A 20,929-nucleotide genomic window follows, 5' to 3' on the forward strand; every position below is an offset into this window, starting at 1 on the left:
AATGATGAGCCAGCAACAGCAGAAGAAACAATGAGCGGTCCAAGCTCTCAAGAATGGAAAGAAGCGATGGAGAGAGAAATGGAATCTTTATCTCAGAACGAAACCTTTGAATGGGTAAATACGTCAGCAGATAAGAAGCCATTACAGGCAAGGTGCGTATTCACTTGGAAGAGCTCCGAAAATTTATCACCAAGATATAAAGCACGACTTGTAATAAAAGGATATTCGCAAAAACAAGGTGTAGATTACAAAGAAACTTTTTCATCCGAAGTCATGTATGCCTCATTGAGATATCTTTTATCCCTGGGAGCAAAACTAAATTTAACACTTCATCATATGGTTGTAAAACAACATATTTAAATTGGAAACTGGAGGAGGAGATGCATGTCATCCCACCAAGAGAAGCTATGAAAACGAGATCGGAAAATGGAAAGATTTGGCGTTTGTGAAAAACTATTTATGGACTTAGAGTGGACATTGCTGGAATCGGTGTTTACATAAAACTCTAATAAATATGAATATGAAGCAATCTAAGGCAGATCCCAGTATATGCTATAAAAGGGAAAGAGAACGGATAATAGTAACGGCAATAAGGGTGGACGACTTCTTTATCCTGGCTGAAAACGGAAGTGAAATCAGAATTTTTGAGAAACAGCTGCAAAACAAGTTTAAGGTGCATGATTTGGGGGAAGTTAAACGTTATTTAGGTATGCAGATTACTAAGGATGAAGAGAGACAAGAATTGAGAATAAATCAGTTATCATATACAGAAAATTTTTTAAATAAATTTGACATGAGTGTTTGTAAACCCATAACTACTCCAATGTAAATGAAACAGATGTGAAATGTGATAAGAATGTTTAATATTTAGAATCGGTAGGGAGTCTGTTCTATTTGTCTCAAACGTCACGACCCAACATTGCTTTTGACACTAATGCAGTGAGCAGACATTGCAGAGACCCAAAGGAAAAGCACTAGAAAGCTTTGAAAAGGAAATTTCAATACCTAAAAGGAACTTCAAACAACAAATTAAGATACCATAGAGGAGGTAATACAAAACTAGAAGGCTACAGCGATGCAGACTGGGGGAGTAACTTGGGAGATAGGCGCTCCACTACTGGCTGTTGCTTTAAATTAATGGGAGGCCTCATTTCATGGTCTTGTCAAAAGCAAAAAACTGTTGCATTGAGTACCGTAGAGGCCGAGTATATGGCGCTATCTTACACCACATAGGAAGCATTGTGGCTAAGAACTTTATTATGTGAAACAGAACCCAATTTAATAGTGGAACCCATCTTCAATGACAATGAAGGAGCCATTAACCTAGCTTAAAATGATGTCACTAGTGCTAGAAGAAAACATATTGCTGTAAGGCACCATTTTATCCGTGACCACATAAAGGAACAGAGCATCGCCGTGGAATACCTGCGCACAGAAGAGATGTTTGCTGACCTTCTGACAAAACCCTTGGACAAAGAGAAGTTTCAAAAAATTGTGGAACTATTTGGTTTATCTTGTGCAGGCAAGCCACAAAATATATGTTCAAATGGGGGTGTTGGAAATGTGTGAACAATATATTTCGTGTGAAACGGCGGCAGAGTGCATCATGTGGAATATTATAGACCTCTCTTGTGCTATTGTACGCTCTGTTTTAAGTATGTAATTAAATGTTCCTTGGGTGTTGTGTTCGATGTATTTTACCTGGAAGTCGGCGACTGGCCGCCCAGAATATACAGTGACTCAGCCGCCGGCTCCGTTAACTGTGGAGCCTTATTTAACGCCGGTACTGACATTTACAAGCCAGTTCTCATCGTGCTATGTTTCTACTCCACAAGTAGGCAGTGCTACGCTGCTGTGGACGTGCTGTTTAATGATCCGGCTGCGCTCTGGACTTACGCTGTACTGGAACAACGTTAACTGGGCTTAGTATGTCACCAAACTTGTGATTTTCGCGGGAATTCTGCGTTCCACTTGTACTTCCTGGACATTGGTATAGCCACCACCAACTTATATAATTTTCCATCAGATTTTCATCTACAACTTGGCGCTTGGTAACAGAATTATTGCCCGCGTGAGGTAGCCGAGCGATCTAAGGCGCCTTGTCACGGTTCGCGTGGCTCCTCCCCGTCCGAGGTTCGAGTCCTCCCTCGGGCATCGGTGTGTGTGTTGCCCTTAGCGTAAGTTAGTTAAGTTAGATTAAGTAGTGTGTAAGCTTAGGGACCGATGACCTCACCAGTTTGATCCCATAAGACTTTACCACAAATTAAAAAAGAAAACTGAATTATTGGTATCAGTGTTGTGGCAATAAACCGTAGAACGGTGACATATTTATTGTTTCATTCCTAGTTATAACACTAGCCAATCCTGAACTGCTGAAAAAATGTGTACAAGGGTAAACACAGAACACAAATGAGGGCTACAATCACTTTATATGGGTGCATTGTCCAAAAAGAGTAGTGTCCTCAGCTGCTGTGAAGATAGCTGAATGTGATGCCTGTCTAGTGTTCAGTAGTGGAAATGCAGATAGGTTTAAGGCCTGCAGAGACTAGTCTTCCATCCAGGTGCGTTCACGCTGGAGATATTCAGAAGCATCGATGGAGCGCGACTGGACAAATTTCAGGCACTAGAACAAGAAATGCAAAAGTTGGCAAGCGAAAGGGGGCAGGGGGAGAGATTAGACGAGGAATGGAATGAAAGTTATGGATGTGGACAGCATTAGTCATAAGTGACTAATATTGTGGCTAAGAACATTAATATGTGAAAGAGAACCCAATTTAATAGTGGAACCCATAACGATCTTCAATGACAATAAAGGGGCCATTAACCTAGCTAAAGATGATGTCCCTAGTGCTAGAACAAAACATATTGATATAAGGCACCATTTTATTAGTGACCACATAAAGCAACAGAACATCGCACAAATTCTTAGCCACAATATTGCAATATTGTCAAAAATTGAAGTAAAAATTTTAAATGCGAATTGCCGTAAACTGACTTTTTGAGCTTTAATGTACCCTTTCTCAGGAACTATAAAAGCTGACTTCCCGAAATTTGTCATAGTCATTAAGAATTAGTAACTGAATAATCCTCTGCAACACTTTTCCGTTATCTTTTCTCAGAGAAAAGTTCTGCTCTAAAATTTGAGAGCAATAGAGCAGTCCCGAGTATCACAGAACTGAAAAATTAATTTCAAAGCAACTTCGACATTAAACAAAAATCTGTTCCACAGGTTTTATTAGATTCTTATGCATATGTAAACTGTGAAATTCCACTTTTATTGCCTGATCAGTTTACGAGGAGAATACGTTGTAGAAACAATGGTAATTAAAAATTCGAATTCTTATAAAATGTACGCCAATGCGCATTTTCAAACAAAAATTGCATGGAATTTCAAGCATTATGTTGTACACAACAGTCTCAAGTTTCACTTACTTAGAAGTAATATTTTTCGAGATATATATGTTTAAGTACGAAAATGCATATTACCCTAAGTCTGTTCTTAAGGTTGATCTATCGCAGAATCTTATAACATATTCAGAGCTTAAAAATAGGAGGCTTCTTAAACAGAATGACCTTTTCCATCGTAACCACAAGGTTTTTAAAAAGCAAAGTCGTACGTTTTTCATATGACGTCCTGAAAAACACGGATCGAGGCAGGGAGGTGGTTGCAGTAATTCTAGACTTCCTTAAAGCATTTGACTCAGTAATACATCAGCGCTTCTAAATGAAAGTATTACCTTGTGTGGTATCTCATAAAATTTGTCAATGGACTGAGGATTTCTTAGTAGTCTTAGTAGGTAGGTTGCAGCTAGTTCCCTCGAATGGAGAGATATTGACAGATGTAACTTTGGGAAGTGTTGTCGGTCCGTTGCTGTTTATGTGGCATTCTACTACATCTACATCTACATCTACATGATTACTCTGCAATTCACATTTAAGTGCTTGGCAGAGGGTTCATCGAGCCACAATCATACTATCTCCCTACCATTCCACTCCCGAACAGCGCGCGGGAAAAACGAACGCCTAAACCTTTCTGTTCGAGCTGTGATTTCTCTTATTTTATTTTGATGATCATTCCTACCTATGTAGGTTGGGCTCGACAAAATATTTTCGCATTCGGAAGAGAAAGTTGGTGACTGAAATTTCGTAAATAGATCTCGCCGCGACGAAAAACGTCTTTGCTTTAATGACTTCCATCCCAACTCGCGTATCATATCTGCCACACTCTCTCCCCTATTACGTGATAATACAAAACGAGCTGCCCTTTTTTGCACCCTTTCGATGTCCTCCGTCAATCCCACCTGGTAAGGATCCCACACCGCCCAGGAATATTCTAACAAAGGACGAACGAGTGTAGTGTGTCTCTTTAGTTGACTTGTTGCATCTTCTAAGTGTCCTGCCAATGAAACGCAACCTTTCGCTCGTCCTCCCCACAATATTACCTATGTGGTCTTTCCAACTGAAGTTCTTCGTAATTTTTACACCCAGGTACTTAATTGAATTGACAGCCTTGAGTATTGTACTATTTATCGAGTAATAATTCCTACGGATTTCTTTTAGAACTCATGTGGATCACCTTACACTTCGTTATTTAGCATCAACTGCCACCTGCCACACCATACAGCAATCTTTTCTAAATCGCTTTGCAACTGATACTGGTCTTCGGATGACCTTACTAGACGGTAAATTACAGCATCATCTGCGAACAGCCTACGAGAACTGCTCAGATTGTCACCCAGGTCATTTATATAGATCAGGAACAGCGGAGGTCCCACGACGCTTCCCTGGGGAACACCTGATATCACTTCAGTTTTACTCGATGATTTGCCGTCTATTACTACGAACTGCGACCTTCCTGACAGGAAATCACGAATTCAGTCGCACAACTGAGACGATACCCCATAGACCCGGAGCTTGATTAGAAGTCGCTTGTGAGGAACGGTGTCAAAAGCTTTCCGGAAATCTGGAAATACGGAATCAACTTGAGTTCCCCTGTCGGTAGCGGCCATTACTTCGTGCGAATAAAGAGCTAGCTGCGTTGCACAAGAACAATGTTTTCTGAAACCATGCTGATTACGTATCAATAGATCGTTCCCTTCGAGGTGATTCATAATGTTTGAATACAGTATATGCTCCAAAACCCTACTGCAAACCGACGTCTGATATAGATCTGTAGTTCGATGGATTACTCCTACTACCCTTCTTAAACACTGGTGCGACCTGCGCAATTTTCCAATCTGTAGGTACAGATCTATCGGTGAGCGAGCGGTTGTATATGATTGCTAAGTAGGGAGCTATTGTATCAGCGTAATCTGAAAGGAACCTAATCGGTATACAATTTGGACCTGAAGAATTGCCCGTATCAAGCGATTTGAGTTGCTTCGCAAACCCTAAGGTATCTTCTCTATGAAACTCATGCCAGCAGCTGTTCGTGTTTCAAATTCTGGAATATTCCATTCGTTTTCCCTGGTGAAGGAATTTCGGAAAACTGCGTTTAATAACTCCGCTTTAGGGGCACAGTCGTCGGTAACAGTACCATCGGCACTGCGCAGCGAAGGTATTGACTGCGTCTTGCCGCTTGTATACTTTACATACGACCAGAATTTCTTCGGATTTTGTACCAAATTTCGAGACAAATGTTTCGTTGTGGAACCTATTAAAGAAATCTCGTATTGAAGTGTGTGCCAAATTTCGCGCGTCTGTAAATTTTAGCCAATCTTCGGGATTTCGCTTCTGAACTTCGCATGCTTTTTCCGTTGCCTCTGCAACAGCGTTCGGACCTGTTTTAGGTACCATGGGGATCAGTTCCATTTCTTACCAATTTATGAGGTATGAATCTCTCGATTGCTGTTGCTACTATATCTTTGAATTTGAGCTACATCTCGTCTACATTTGCATAGTCAGTTCGGAAGGAATGGAGATTGTCTCTTAGGAAGGCTTCTAGTGACACTTTATCCGCTTTTTTAAATAAAATTATTTTGCGTTTGTTTCTGGTGGATTTGGAAGAAACGGTATTGAGCCTAGCTACAACGACCTTGTGATCACTAATCCCTGTATCAGTCATGATGCTCTCTATTAGCTCTGGATTGTTTGTGGCTAAGAGGTCAAGTGTGTTTTCGCAACCAGTTACAATTCGTGTGGGTTCGTGGACTAACTGCTCGAAATAATTTTCGGAGAAAGCATTTAGGACAATCTCGGAAGATGTTTTCTGCCTACTACCGGTTTTGAACAAGTATTTTTGCCAATATATCGAGGGAAGGTTGAAACCCCCACCAACTATAACCGTATGAGTGGGGTATTTAATTGTTACGAGACTCAGATTTTCTCTGAACCGTTAATTACTTGACAGCGTAATTACAATATGCGGAGAGACATTGTTTGTGTCCTTTACATACAAGTGGTATGGGACGAAGCCCTAATATTTGCTACATTGGAAAGTACTCTCTATCTAAATTACTTCACTTATTTCATTCATAGAAAAATTGTTTTATATTAAATAATAATTACAGGGTTCGTACTGAATGTACCAAATGTTGTGGTTGGCAGGAGAGCCAACACCGTGTTACTAGAGGAAGCCGAAAGGCACGCCTTTTAGCTCACGCAGGCTGGCGTGAGGTCTGGAACAGGACAAGGAAATTAGAAAAAACGGACGTAGCTGACGGAATACTTAACTTTAATCCATTAATGGTGAACGTCGCTCTTGACGGTACATGGTGCACAGTATCAATAGTAACTGGTAATGGCGCCTTGCTAGGTCGTAGCAAATGACGTAGCTGAAGGCTATGCTAACTATCGTCTCGGCAAATGAGAGCGTATTTTGTCAGCGAACCAACGCTAGCAAAGTCGGTTGTACAACTGGGGCGGGTGCTAGGAAGTCTGTCTAGACCTGCCGTGTGGCGGCGCTCGGTCTGCAATCACTGATAGTGGCGACACGCGGGTCCGACGTATACTAACGGACCGCGGCCGATTTAAAGGCTACCACCTAGCAAGTGTGGTGTCTGGCGGTGACACCACACCAAATAAAAATTAAGGACTGTTAAGCACTTTTTCTTTACTGACAATACTTGCACTCAATGCTGTATTGAGATCAAGAATAAAAGAAACATGCACAAGCAGATGATAACTTCCATGTAGCACCTTTATAATAAAATTTAATAGTATCATTGTAATAGAATTAAGGCAAATTCTTTAAAAACTTACCAGCAATATCCTTCACTGCACGTTTGCTTGATCTTCGATAAACGTTTTTCTTATGCAAGCAGTTGAAGCAAGTACGTCACATTAATTTTTATAGTCCTCTCTGCACGGAATGGCGTAGGTGCACCAATACATTTAAACTGTGATGGTTACAATGTTTATAGAAGTCAATAAAATGAAAAATAGTCAATGTTTCCGTGCTCCTTGCCGTTACTGCCAACGTGTAGTACCTCCCACTAGCGGCACTGCAGCAATGAGTTTATATACAGCAAATGGTGTCAGTTGGCAGTACTGTGTGTAGTCGTACCACCACTCTATTGAACACGCCTGCGGCGGGGATAGCCTCAGCCCTCTCGCCCTACACGTCACGCCGCTGCTTTCACCTTCGACCTATCGATGCAGCCTTTTTTCACCTTCTTAACTTCGGCAAATTAATCGATTTTTAAGTTTTAACATAATTGCGACGATAAAAATAAGGACTTGTAAGAACCGTAATTTAAAATAAGGACAAAATAAGCACTTTTACTGTGCAGCATAAAAATTAACTACTTTTAAGCTCTTTTACGAAACGTGTGAACCCTGTAATATTTTTATTGCAATGTTTAAATTTGTGTACATTAATTAGCTCCGGAAAATAATGTCATTAAATGAGATCATTAATCGCGGACGGTAATTCGGAGCCTCTCCTTCGTGACCTGCAAACCTTTTTCCAATATTTCGTTCGTCACGGCATCAGTTTCTCGATGAACGGAAATTTTCAGGGCGTCTACTGTGGGCGCTCATTCACGTATACTTTGGATTTCAGGCAGTCCCAAAAAAGGAAATCACGGGCGAGCGTGCTGGGCGAGAAACTCTGCCGTATTGTGAAATGACGAGTCCAGGAAACATTTGTCAAACCACTTCCACGGATGCTCTCTCCGTGCGAGCTGTGGCACACCATCCAGTGGGCACCACATGCGTTTCAAGTTCTGTACCCAGAAAGTTGTTTAATATTTTGATGTAGGGGTTGCTGATGTCACAATAACTGCACCCCCCGCCCCGGTCAAAAAAGTGGACACGGCACCACACTGTCGTTACATACGAACGCCCTGTACCAGCAGTTCTGCAACTTAACGTAATCATGTAGATGGAAACGGGCTTCAGCACTCATCATTATTGGGATTTGTGCGTCTTCCGTCGTAATAGCGTCAGTTGTCTCTCAGCTCGCGAGGTGTGCATCCTCGAGACCGTGAGAAAATTTTCGAACTCGCTCTCCAAAGTCAGTTCTAACCGAATGTTATTACCGTCCCCCTACGCTCCTTAAATCGCCAACCGTACAATATATTCTTGTCGGTTGCTTTATAATCTTCTTTGTTGATACGTGTTAGGAGGTGTGCTGGGGGTCTCGTAAATTGTGCCTCGAGCAGTACCTAACTGTTTTCGTCCGTATATTACCAAATGTGTTCGCAGGTGCGTCGGATTTTTACGATTCTAAGTCTGACGAAATGTTAGTCCGTGGATGGACAAAGATGTAATAGAATAAAAAGACGACGATTTTGCAAAAGCCAGCGACCACAGTTCGGCTAGCAGTGGATCATACAGATCAAATGCGACTGAGTGGTGATAAGAAAAAAATGTAGATTCCAGCAGTTAAATGTCAATTTTTCGATTTTTGTACCTATCGAGAGAAATTTCTAGGCCGAATTTTAAATGCTGGAATTTAGTTTTATGTAAAATTTTATTTGCTACGAAGATACTTTAATTGTTCAGGACGTAAAATTCATTTCTAACATTTCGTTTACGCATACTGTTTAAAAAACTACACTGGTGATTTTGCGTGATAAGAAGTAAAATACGGCAACCTTTGTTTTGTGCAATAAAATCGACAAGGAGTGCTTAACGGGGGATGTAATTGATTTCGGTCCAAAAAAATCGATTTTTCAAAAATATTACTTTCTTGATCTACACAGTTTATTCTATGTTGTATGTTAATTTTATCATGAAGCAGCTTTAGAAATGCCTTTAAGTTTTTAAACTGATTAACTGTGCTCTGGCGGTCACTCCCACCTCTTCCAACATTTGGGAAACTGCTTGCTTCAACGGAATTTCTTTCAATATCTTTGGGTGATATCTATATGTACGGCTGGCATCTATATCTTTGCCTGGAAACTTTCTTGCATGTGGTTTATTTACGTTTTGACAATACTAACACATTTACATATTAATAGGTGGAAGGTTGAATTCGCAAACCTTTACGTGGAAGTCAAGATTTATGCGTAATGGGTGGCGGAAAAGCTGTGTTTAGGAAACGGAGATTTCATGGAAATCGGTTTACCAACAAAAAAGAGGAAGCAGCTCGAAATGAAGAACATAAGCTCTCAGCTTCAGCAGAAGAATTGTACAGGTGCGTGAATGATGACGATATGAATTCCACTTGATTCAGACTTATTGATTTAAAGCTTCTCTGCCAGGCTACAAAGTTGTCATGTTCACGTGTTAGCTGTAAAAATACGGAATGCATGATTATTGTTGAAGAAGGAAGAGTGGGAATAGCTTAATTAATTTGTAATTCGTTTGGCTATGAATTTTCGCTTCCCTCCTCCAAAAAAACTGACACTGGTACCTATAAAAGCAATTTTAGGTTAGAATATTCTCTGAGATGCCTTGGTCAGGACACGGAAGGAGGTAATTTATTGTGTGGTTTTCTGAACGTACCTCCACCTTGTGTAAGGTTTGAAAAAATAAAGGAATGTCTGATGTTGTATGCGATAGCCGGTCGCTGTGGCTGAGCGGTTCTAGGCCCTTCAGTCTGGAACCGCGTTGCTGCTACGCTCGCAGTTTCGAAACCTGCCTCGGGAATGGATGTGTGTGATGTCCTCAGGTTAAGTTAGGTTTAAGTAGTTCTAAGTCTAGGGGACTGATGACCTCCGATGTTGTCCCACAATGCTTAGAGCCATTTGAACCATTTGTATGCGATACTGCCAAAGTTTCTATGACGAAAGCAGTGGAGGAATTGGTGGAAATAAGCCAGAAAGAAATGGATTCTGGGGCAGATATTCATGACAGTGAATCTCCTACAAATGTTACTGGCCTGCGTATGTCTGTAGATGGGACCTGGATGAAAAGGGGTCACACATCTCTGTATGAAGTTGCATCTGTTATTGATGTTGACTCAGGTAAAGGTTTAGATGTAGAAATTATGTCTAAATACTGCCACCAGTGTGCAACAAGGAATATGTCCAACGATGAAGACAGTGCGAAACTGTGGCAAGAAAAGCAAGCAGTAGCAAGCTCTAAAAATTATAGTGGCTCAAGTGGGGGCATGGAAGCTGCTGCAGTTGTGAGGATGTTCTCCAGATCTGAGTACCAGAGATATACTGAATACCTTGGTGATTGGGACTCCTATTCGTTCAAAGCTGTAACAGATAAAAATCCGTACAGTACAACAATAGAACAGTTGGAATGTGTTGGCCACATCCAAAAGAGGCTTGGCGGTAGGCTTCGTCGATTGCTGAAAAAGAAGAAAGGTGTATTACTTGAGGATTGAAAATCTCTGGGAGGAAAAGGGAGGATTACTCTGAACGAAATTGGTTATCATCAGTTATTTTATGGGAGAGCTATCAAGAAAAACACACGTAATTTAGAGGCAATAAAGCGTGCTGTGTGGGAATTTTTTTCCACAAACTATCCACTGACCAAACACCAATGCCTCATATGTGTCTGAAAGACGATTGGTGTACGTTCAACAACAGAAATGAGACGTATTCACGTAAACACTCATTACCAGAACCAGCTATGAATGCTATTACGCCCACATTCAGGTTTCTTACAAACCCTGAATTATTGAGGAAGTGTCTTCATGGAAAGATACAAAATGCCAATGAAAGCCTCAATAATTTAATTTGGATTAGATGCTCAAAAAGGACATTCTGTGGACCTGAAGAACTCAAAACATGTCTGTGATGCTGTTTTATGTTACAATAATGGAAATAAAGGCAGAATTGAAGTGGTGAAGAGAGTTGGTATAGATACTGCTGTGTTTACAACAAAAACATCTTACACCATAGACGAGAGCAGGGTCAAGAAAGCCAACAGATCCGTGTCTTACCTGCAAACATAGGCCAGGCAGATTCGAAGGGAGAGAAGAGAAACCTGGAGGATGAGGAGTGTCAGTATGGAGGATTTTAAAACTGATGTAAGCTTATTAGATGTAGAAGTATGAGAAGAGAATCTTTGAACCTCATTTTCTCTGTTTTAATTTTTTACGTTATTGGAAGCCTTTTCTCAAAAAGTATATGCGCTAATGCTATGAAATTTTCAGGAACTGTTCGCAACGTGTTGCTGACTCCCTGGAACTAAAAAATACGAGATCCTGCAATTACGTTCTGATTTTTAGATGAAAGTTAATTTTGGATGTGCAAAATTAAAAACTTTGTTAATGATACGATTTGTAACATAAATTAATAACTGTAGTTCAGTGGTCTTATAACTTTCTCAGAGCACTACAATAAAATTTTCATATTAATTGCATGATTAGAATTTACCTTATGGCTTTTTATAAAAATGACAATAAAAAAATTAAATATTCAAGTTTCTGGCAATATATTAATTCCGCATATTTTATTATATTTTTCCTCCAAAACACAGATCTTTTGCTTTACACATGCCAAATTTTAGATTTGTACATAAATAAATATGGCTGTAATGACTTTTTAAATAAATGTTTAAATTTTCCGTTACATCCCCCCTTAAACAACACTTAAATAATTGTAAAATAAGTGCCATATAACTTAAATTAAAAATTTGAAATAATTAGCACCTTAAAACTTAGCTTAAACACAGGAGTCTCAGAGGCCCCATCTCGTAGTATATGTTACAGAAGAGTCACCTCCTGAGCTAAAAGTTATGCCACAAAATTCTTTGCGTTGCACAAAACTCCTTTCACTTATCTTCTGGACGATCATAATTTTGTGTGGCTGTATAGTGACATAAAAAGGAAGGAATATTGGGTTTACAGTCCGGTCGACGTGGAGTTCATTAGAGGCGCAGGACAAGCTCGGGGAAGGAAGTCGGCCGTGCTGTTTCACAGGAACCATCCCAGCATTTTTGCCTGGAACGATGTAGGGAAATCACGGAAAACCTAAATCTGTAGGGCCGGACGCGGTTTCGAACCGTCGTCCTCCCGAATGCGAGTCCATTGTGCCAACCACTGCACCACCTCGCTCGGTACAGTCGCGAGATGTGACGAGGTGAAAGACACCACCTGACACTATAGTCTGGGAGACGAGTCTTTGGTATTGACAGCTCGGTAGCGTCTTTCCGTTGCCTAGCGACCGCAGGCAGGCAGCCAATGACGGCCTGACTTTGAGCGGGTAGCAAGGGCCACGTTGCCGCTCTGAAACCCGGTCGCGCGCGCTTATGAAACTTACCAGTGCCTCGCGTGCAGGCGGTGCGGTCGTTCGTCGTTTGTCTGAAGTTGAATTCGCAGTTAATTTCGTTTTTGTTGTTTTTAGTGTTTCTTTGTTTATGTTTCGTTGTAAACAATGTCTAGTGCGGCGGGTAATACCAGCCCAACACAGGAAGTGAAACGGAGGAAGAAAAGTGTGCTACAAACCCAGGCCCGTGAATTCCTGTGCTCTGTGAGGGATTACTTTGAGAAAGAAAAGGACAAAGGTGGGCCCTTAATTCCTGTTGTTCAGGTTGTGAAGAGAACTGCAGCAGCATTGAAAATAAGTAAGAACACTGTTGTAAAGATAGGGAAAGAACAGTATAGTGTAGATTGTGACGAGAGTGGCACAACAAAGCTGCACACACCAGGAAAGAAGCGGCCGAGAAATAAGCAGGTGACAGCTTTGGACGATTTTCAGAAAGACGCTATTCGTCGTCATATATACAGCTATTATAAGAGAAGGGAACATCCCACTCTATCTAAATTACAGGTGTCGCTTCAGAAAGACGATCTTTTTAAAGGGAGCAAATTTTCATTGCGTACAGTGTTGAAAGACATAGGCTTCAGCTATTCACTGTTTAACGGACGCAAAATATTAATGAAAAGGCCAGATGTAGTTGCATGGCGGTGCAGATTTCTGCGCAGGATCATGGGTGTGGAATTCGAAAATATAGTGTGGTTAGATGAAACTTGGGTCAATGCCAGCCATTCTTTACGTAGAGGCTGGAATGATGCAACGCCCGAGGGGACAATGGCAATGCCTGTTGGCAAAGGAGGGCGTATTATTGTCTTACATGCAGGAACATCGAAAGGTTTTGTGCCAAACTGCTTGAAAATGTTTCGGTCATAAAAGACGGGAGATTACCATGGAGAAATGAACAGTGTAGTATTTCAAGAATGGTTCGAGACATCGCTTATGACGAATCTGACAAGTCCATCAGTGATTGTTATGGACAATGCGCCTTATCATTCCGTTGTTCACGATAAGGCACCAACCTTGGTAACAAAAAAAGACGATATCATTCAGTGGTTGAAACGGCGAAAAGTAGATTTCAGAGAAGATTTAAGGAATGCGGAACTGCTCGAAATTGTGGCACAAAAGAAACCCCAATTTCCAACATACGTAATTGACGAGATTGCTAAAAGGCACGGGCATGAAATCGTTCGGCTTCCTCCATACCACTGTCACTTCAATGCAATTGAAGGAGTGTGGGCGCAGATAAAAAATTACATTGCTGCAAACAATAAAAAATTCACGATCTCTGAAGTGGAAACTCCCCTTCCAGCAGCTATCAATAAAATGGTTCAAATGGCTCTGAGCACTATGGGACTCAACTGCTGTGGTCATAAGTCCCCTAGAACTTAGAACTACTTAAACCTAACTAACCTAAGGACATCACACACATCCACGCCCGAGGCAGGATTCGAACCGGCGACTGTAGCACTCGCACGGTTCCGGACTGCGCGCCTAGAACCACGAGACCACCGCGGCCGGCGCAGCTATCAATAAAGTGACAAGCGAGGCGTGGGCTATAATTGTAAACAGCACTGCAAGTGCCATCAGAGAGGCGGCCAAAACCGAAGGGGTTGTGGAAGAATGCATCGAAAATTTAATTATACATCTGGGAGAGAGCAGTGATAGTTCGAGTAGTGCTGAGGAAGACAATGTCAAATCAGATTCTGACAGTGATGTGAGTGGTGTTTTTCCATTACAGTAACTACAACGTATTCAGGAATGTAAGGAGGGAGTTTGCTATCGATCTACAACCAGATCATCATATTGTGAGTACTTTCTTCAGATTATAACTCTTAATACACTGACCAATTATTCTGTAGCTTGTCGTAGAACAAATTAATAATGCTAATACTTAACAATGGAAACCAAAACTGCTAATGTTCAACAACTTGCGAAAATAAAAAAATGGTTCAAATGGCTCTTAGCACTATGGGACTCAACTGCTGAGGTCATTAGTCCCCTAGAACTTGGAACTAGTTAAACCTAACTAACCTAAGGACATCACACACATCCATGCCCGAGGCAGGATTCGAACCTGCAACCGTAGCGGTCTCGCGGTTCCAGACTGCAGCGCCTATAACCGCACGGCCACTTCGGCCGGCTTGCGAAAATAGTTTCCATTTCAGTTGTGAAGTTTAACAAATAACTTTATTATGTTTCAACATCTTAGATACTTGTACTAAATAGCTCTTATCAGTTTTAGAGTTAATATATTTCAAGCATCAACTTTAAATAAATTCACGCGTACCAATACGACTTGTATTTTGTCTCGCTTTTATTTCTGCTGCTAGAGAATGCGTGTAGCAGACAGGGCGCCGCGTGCTGTGAGCCACGTTCGGCAACAGCGCCGTCTGCCCGCCGGAACTGTCAGTACCAATCACTCGTCTCACGGACTATACAGCCTGTCGCGTAGCACAGGGGTCTCCAAACTACTACGGTCCGCGGGCCGAAACTGGCCTACGAGAGCCGGCAAGCCGGCCCGCGTTAGCTGGCCGGACATCCCCGGTATCCGGCCCGCCAAATATTTGAGGTGGTACCTATACTGCCAACAATTGAGTTTCGAGGCCTATCGGGACCAATACACCGCGACATTGGCTCTGCTGCTCGTTACATGACTACGTAACTAAACTTATTGTTGCGCCGCTTGAAATAACAATGCGTTGACATACTCTACCTCTGTTACGTCTTGCAGTAATAGTGTTGCTAACAATGATTTTGAGATTTCGTTAACTTTACAGGACGCTTTCTTGAAGAATGTACAGTGACACACTTCTTTGTCGGTGAAATTCTCCAGAAGAAAATAAGCCAGAATTTCGGTCAAGTACGTCCACCAATCAAAATTATGTAATTAAATAAAAATCGTAGTTCGTTTCAGTGCTAGCTATTCCCACAACCTTAGATTTTTGCGATTTCATCTTTCCTTCAGCCTTACATTACGGTGATCATGGAGTGCTAGGGTGCTTTAATCCCACTAGGTAGATCTTGGCCCTTATGACTTCGTGGAGGAGTCAATGTGGCCCGCGGACTAAAAACTTTGGAGACCCCTGGCCTAGCAGATCGTTTTGGGCTCGTGAGAACTGCTCCTGTCACTCTTATCTACATTTTCCGAAGTTGGGACTGATTTGGGAAAACTAGATGGTTTTTTCTTCATCGCAGAGCCAGTACTCCCAAACGCCTCGACCCAGTGGAATACGTTGTCTCGATCCATAAATATTTCTGTGGAAAAGACGTCGAAGAGTGACCACAGAACGACCGTTTGAAAAGATAAAAAAAATAAAATAAAATAAAAAAAATTGATCGACATGTCCGTCAGAGGTGGCCCGAGGTCGACACCCCCACTCCCCACTGAATGCTTGCAGTTAAAAAAACGCGCGCTTTCTCTGCTCCGACCAGTAGATGTAAGGATAGCGTCGTACAGCAGACGCCGTACCTAAGTACCTACCTGTACGTGACGAGCCCCCAGTTCTCCATGGCACCGAAGTAGAAGTCCGGGACTGCGACCTGGTCCATCTTGGGTACCATGTACCGGAAGAAGTCCGGGAAGAGGCCGCCCAGGTAGTCGAGCGCGGCGGCGGCCACGTCCTGCGCCAGGCCGCGCTGGTCGGCCGTGTCCTGCCTCGACCAGACCCGCAGGGCGCCCCACGACTCGGAGGCCGGCCTCTCGTCGGCGGTGAAGGTCTCCGTGTCGTAGACCACCACCCCCACCAGGTAGGTGGGCATCGGCTGCGTCGTCTCGAACGTCACGGCGCTGCGACTCTCCGCTGCCGGCAGGGTCCTGCGGTATCGGTCTCGAGTTACTGTGACGTCGTTACCGTAAGCATCGTAATAAAGTAAAATGTTACGTTTTCGGCCTTCGTGTAGGTGACAGACGACATGCATCTATAAACGAAGACGACGCATCTCACTTTCCATATTTTTATTTTCCTGTGCCCATATCGAGCTAGCAGCTCATATTTGGCAATCGTAAACAAGATATATAATAATAGCGGAGAGTTACCGAAGTCGCACCGTCGTCTAAGTTGGCCGACCTTCGTATTTCACTGTGTGTCGGTAACTTTAAACTTGAGAGTTGGCTCTACTGGTGAGAAATGCTGTCGAGGTCAAGTAGCACAGCGGGCAGTCGACATGAGGCATTGAAGTGAGAACAGGTGACGTTAATGTACACTACACCACGAAGATGACGTGCTACAGACGCGAAATTTAACCGACAGGAAGAAGATGCTGTGATATGCAAATGATTAGCTTTTCAGAGCATTCACACAAGGTTGGCGCCAGTGGCGACACCTACAACGTGCTGACATGAGGAAAGTTTTCAACCCATTTCTCATACGCAAACAGCAGTTGACCGGCGTTGCCTGGTGAAACGATGTTGTGATGCCCTCGTGTAAGGAGGAGAAATGCGCACCATCACGTTTCCGACTTCCATAAAGGTCCGATTGTAGCCTATCGCGATTGCGGTTTATCGTATCGCAACATTGCTGCTCGCGTTGGTCGAGATCCAATGACTGTTAGCAGAATATGAAATCGGTGGGTTCAGGAGGGTAATACGGAACGCCGTGCAGGATCCCAACGGCCTCGTATCACTATCAGTCGAGATGACAGGCATCTTATCCGCATGGCTGTAACGACGTATTACCCGGCGTGAAGTTATGGGGTGCCATTGGTTACACGTCTCGGTCACCTCTTGTTCGCATACACGGCGCTTTGAACAGTGGACGTTACATTTCAGATGTGTTACTACCCGTGGCTCTACCCTTCATTCGATCCCTGCAAAACCCTACATTTCAGCAGGATAATGCACGATCGCATGTTGCAGGTCTTGTACGGGCCTCTGTGGATACAGAAAATGTTCGACTGCTGCCCTGGTCAGCACATTCTCCAGATCTCTCACCAATTGAAAACGTCTGGTCAGTGGTGGCCGAGCAACTGGCCCTTCACAATACGCCAGTCACTACTCTTGATGAACTGTGGTATCGTGTTGAAGCTGCATGGGCAGCTGTACCTATACACGCCGACCAAGCTCTGATTAACTCAATGCCCAGGCGTATCAAGGCCGTTATTACGGCCAGATGTGGTTGTTCTGGGTACTGATTTCTCAGGATGTATGCACTCAAATTGCGTGAAAATGTAATCACATTTCAGTTCTAGTATAATACATTTGTCCAATGAATACCCGTTTACCATCTGCATTTCTGCTTATTGTACCAATTTTAATGGCCAGTAGTGTATTTTCTTCGTTCTTCCTGCAAGTGTTGTACTACAAATCGTAAGCTTTTCTCTATACAATACGAGTAAGTAAATAAATTGGCTCTGAGCACTATGGGACTTAACAGCTATGGTCATCAGTCCCCTAGAACTTAGAACTACTTAAACCTAACTAACCTAAGGACATCACACAACACCCAGTCATCACGAGGCAGAGAAAATCCCTGACCCCGCCGGGAATCGAACCCGGGAACCCGGGCGTGGGAAGCGAGAACGCTACCGCACGACCACGAGCTGCAGACAAGTAAATAAATTAGCTGCGGTATAGTTCGTAAGTGCCATTCATTAGTTAATGATTACACATCGCATAACTAGAATTTAATTTTTTCTATTCCTGTGCCGTTACCTTTACTTATATGGCGTCCAGTAGTCCAAAGCTGGATCAATGCTGTTTCGTAATTTGGACCAGTCCAGTTTAGGACACGCTCGTGACAAATAATATTGAAGTGTACTTTTATAGTAAGTTATGGGTACGCGGAAAGTTTTTAGATCTTCGAGATGGCAAAACGACGGTTCAAAAAAGCAAACAAAACGTCATCGCGCAGAAAGGCAAGCACCAAATGGGACATATGACAAGCGAGGAGCGAGGAGTTAACACCACAGCTGTATGCGCTGTCAATGCTGCTGGACGCTTTATTCCACCTACGATTATGTTCGAGCGTAGGAGGAGGCAGCGAGAACTTGAAACCGGTGCCGCATCAGGAAATGCTAGGTAACACCTCAGAAACTGGCTACACTAATTCTGAATTGTTTTTGTCGTGGCTCAAACACTTCAAAAACCGTATCAAGTGTACCAACGATTCGCCCGTGCGTCTGCTACTTGATGGTCACACAGCACGTATCTAGAGGCGATCGTGTACGCTCCTGATAATGGTATTATCGTGTTACAATTACCTGGCACACTACCAACAGGCTGGAACCACTTGATGTTTCGTGTTTTGCACCTCTTCACACCTACTTCATTCAAGCCCGAGGACAAGTGGTTACCTGAATACGCGGGTAAAACCGTAACACAGTTTTCGGTATCTGGACTGTGGAATGAAGCGTACGGCCGAGCAGCAGCAGTTGGACTATCGGAGTAGTGCCTTCTTCCGCTCACTAGGAATTTGGCCTGTGAATAGGAATGCGTTTCCAGATCGTCATTTTTCACCAGCTGTTTGCTAGAAAAGTGGTGATAATTTTCTAGAGAAATCCAGTTCTACGAGCGTTAGAAGGCATCTTCTTCGGAAGACATTACAAGTGATGACGAGTGTACGCCTACGACACCCACAAAGAAGAAATTTAAGAAGACTCTGACCCCCCCCGGTTTCACCCCTTCAAAACTCACACAATGTGCTTGCTATTCAAAGCAGAGGAAAAGCAACGCATGCCACTGTTATCACTAGCGGTCCTTATAAGCAACAAATCGTAGCTAAAAGGACGCGACCTCGACAAATCGACAATCTGCTGATGCTTTGAAATACTTATATTCACATCAGGCGGGAATTTACATTCAGACAATATGGCGGCTCCTAGTTGGTTCAAATGGCTCTGAGCACTATGGGACTCAACTGCTGTGGTCATCAGTCCCCTAGAACTTAGAACTACTTAAACCTAACTAACCTAAGGACAGCACACACATCCATGCCCGAGGCAGGATTCGAACCTGCGACCGCAGCAGTCGCACGGTTCCTGACTGCGCGCCAAGAACCGCGAGACCACCGCGGCCGGCTCTCCTAGTTCTAATTGTGACGTAAAACTGACCTTGCAATCGTATTGGCCACGCTCCTGTGCACGAGGCAAAAATTTCGCATGCCAGATTCTTCATTTCGCGCTTTGAAATGTAGTGGAATTCCTCCCTGTGACGTCACCAGCTATCCAGCTATCCGCCCACGTACATTTTCTCGTTCCGTGAAAGGTTGACTAGGTAACGTTTGGCAAAACATACGGTCCTTACCCTCTCTTATCGGCGATCTCATCTCTGTCACATTTCGGTTCCTCCCCCCTACCTTCCCACTCCGTTCTCTCTCTCTCTCTCCCTCTACGTCTCTTCTCTCTCCCTCTACGTCTCTCTGTTTCTGTTCACATGACCCTCTCAATTGTCATGCGCTATAGTTCATGCGCCTCTAATAAAAAGTTTCCTACCACACCTGACAGAAATCGAACCCTCAATAATGTTTTCAGAGGTGAGTAAATATTTGTGGCATGCAAATAAATACCGGATCTGGCGCTAAAAATCTGATTTCGATATAATCAATAAAATGTCTATAGCAGTTTTAGAGAAGCAGCATAAAAGTTGGGGATCACAACACAACTACACAGTTATATGTCATATACTGTATATGTTTTTATTTTTCAGCAACAGCTTTAAGAACAAAGTAATACAAAATTTGAAGAAAATGGAACGTTTCGTTTGCAATGGCTTTAATATAAATAAAAATACACTGGCGAATTTCACATTTTTTTCACCAATTCTTTCGTGCGCAAGAGTCACTGTGAATGGTGGTGTGCATTTAGATTCAGAGATGAGCCTAACTAAATCTTTCGGAACTTCACACACATTGGTCCTCTTTCGTTTCTCAATGCGAGCAGAATCACGATCGCAAGATATAAAAGTGTGTCTTTTCTGTAAGGTGAGTAGATAATTTCACGCAAAAAGTTAGCTCTAACCTCGTAATCAGAACGATGATTTTTGTCGATACAAAATTCGTTTCCATTATAAATTAAACACATTAAAATAGAAATGAAATGACACAGTTCAGAGACTTTACTGGACTCCTACAGATATGATTTTTTCTACGCAGACTAAAGCGGCGAGTGAAAATTTGTACTGAGGCAAGTCATCGAACCCAGGGTCTCCTGCATACTAGACGGGTGCATTAGCCACCTCAGCACAGTGGTTCACACAGCTGCACGCACTACCCTCGCATGCCTCCCTCATCGATCCGAGTTCTCACTGCCGCCCCAGACTACTTTAAATTCCACGTTAGACACGAATAGAATTTATTTCATTTGTATAACAGGGTGTATACGTGGACAAGGAA

General features: G+C 42.7%; 1 protein-coding gene across 1 annotated transcript in view; it reads right to left on the reverse strand.

Moving 5' to 3' along the window:
• LOC126412719 (aminopeptidase N-like) overlaps window positions 1-16,122 on the reverse strand; it is a 276,843-nt gene extending 260,721 nt beyond the window's left edge. Inside the window, exon 1 of the mRNA XM_050082437.1 lies at window positions 16,084-16,122. Within this exon, the coding sequence (XP_049938394.1) occupies window positions 16,084-16,112 (29 nt within the window). The 5' untranslated portion in view covers window positions 16,113-16,122. The remainder of the gene's footprint in view (window positions 1-16,083) is intronic.
• Between the last annotated feature and the right edge of the window lie 4,807 nt (window positions 16,123-20,929).

This window comes from Schistocerca serialis, chromosome 7 (assembly GCF_023864345.2).
Source record: "Schistocerca serialis cubense isolate TAMUIC-IGC-003099 chromosome 7, iqSchSeri2.2, whole genome shotgun sequence".
Taxonomy (NCBI): Eukaryota; Metazoa; Arthropoda; class Insecta; order Orthoptera; family Acrididae; genus Schistocerca; species Schistocerca serialis.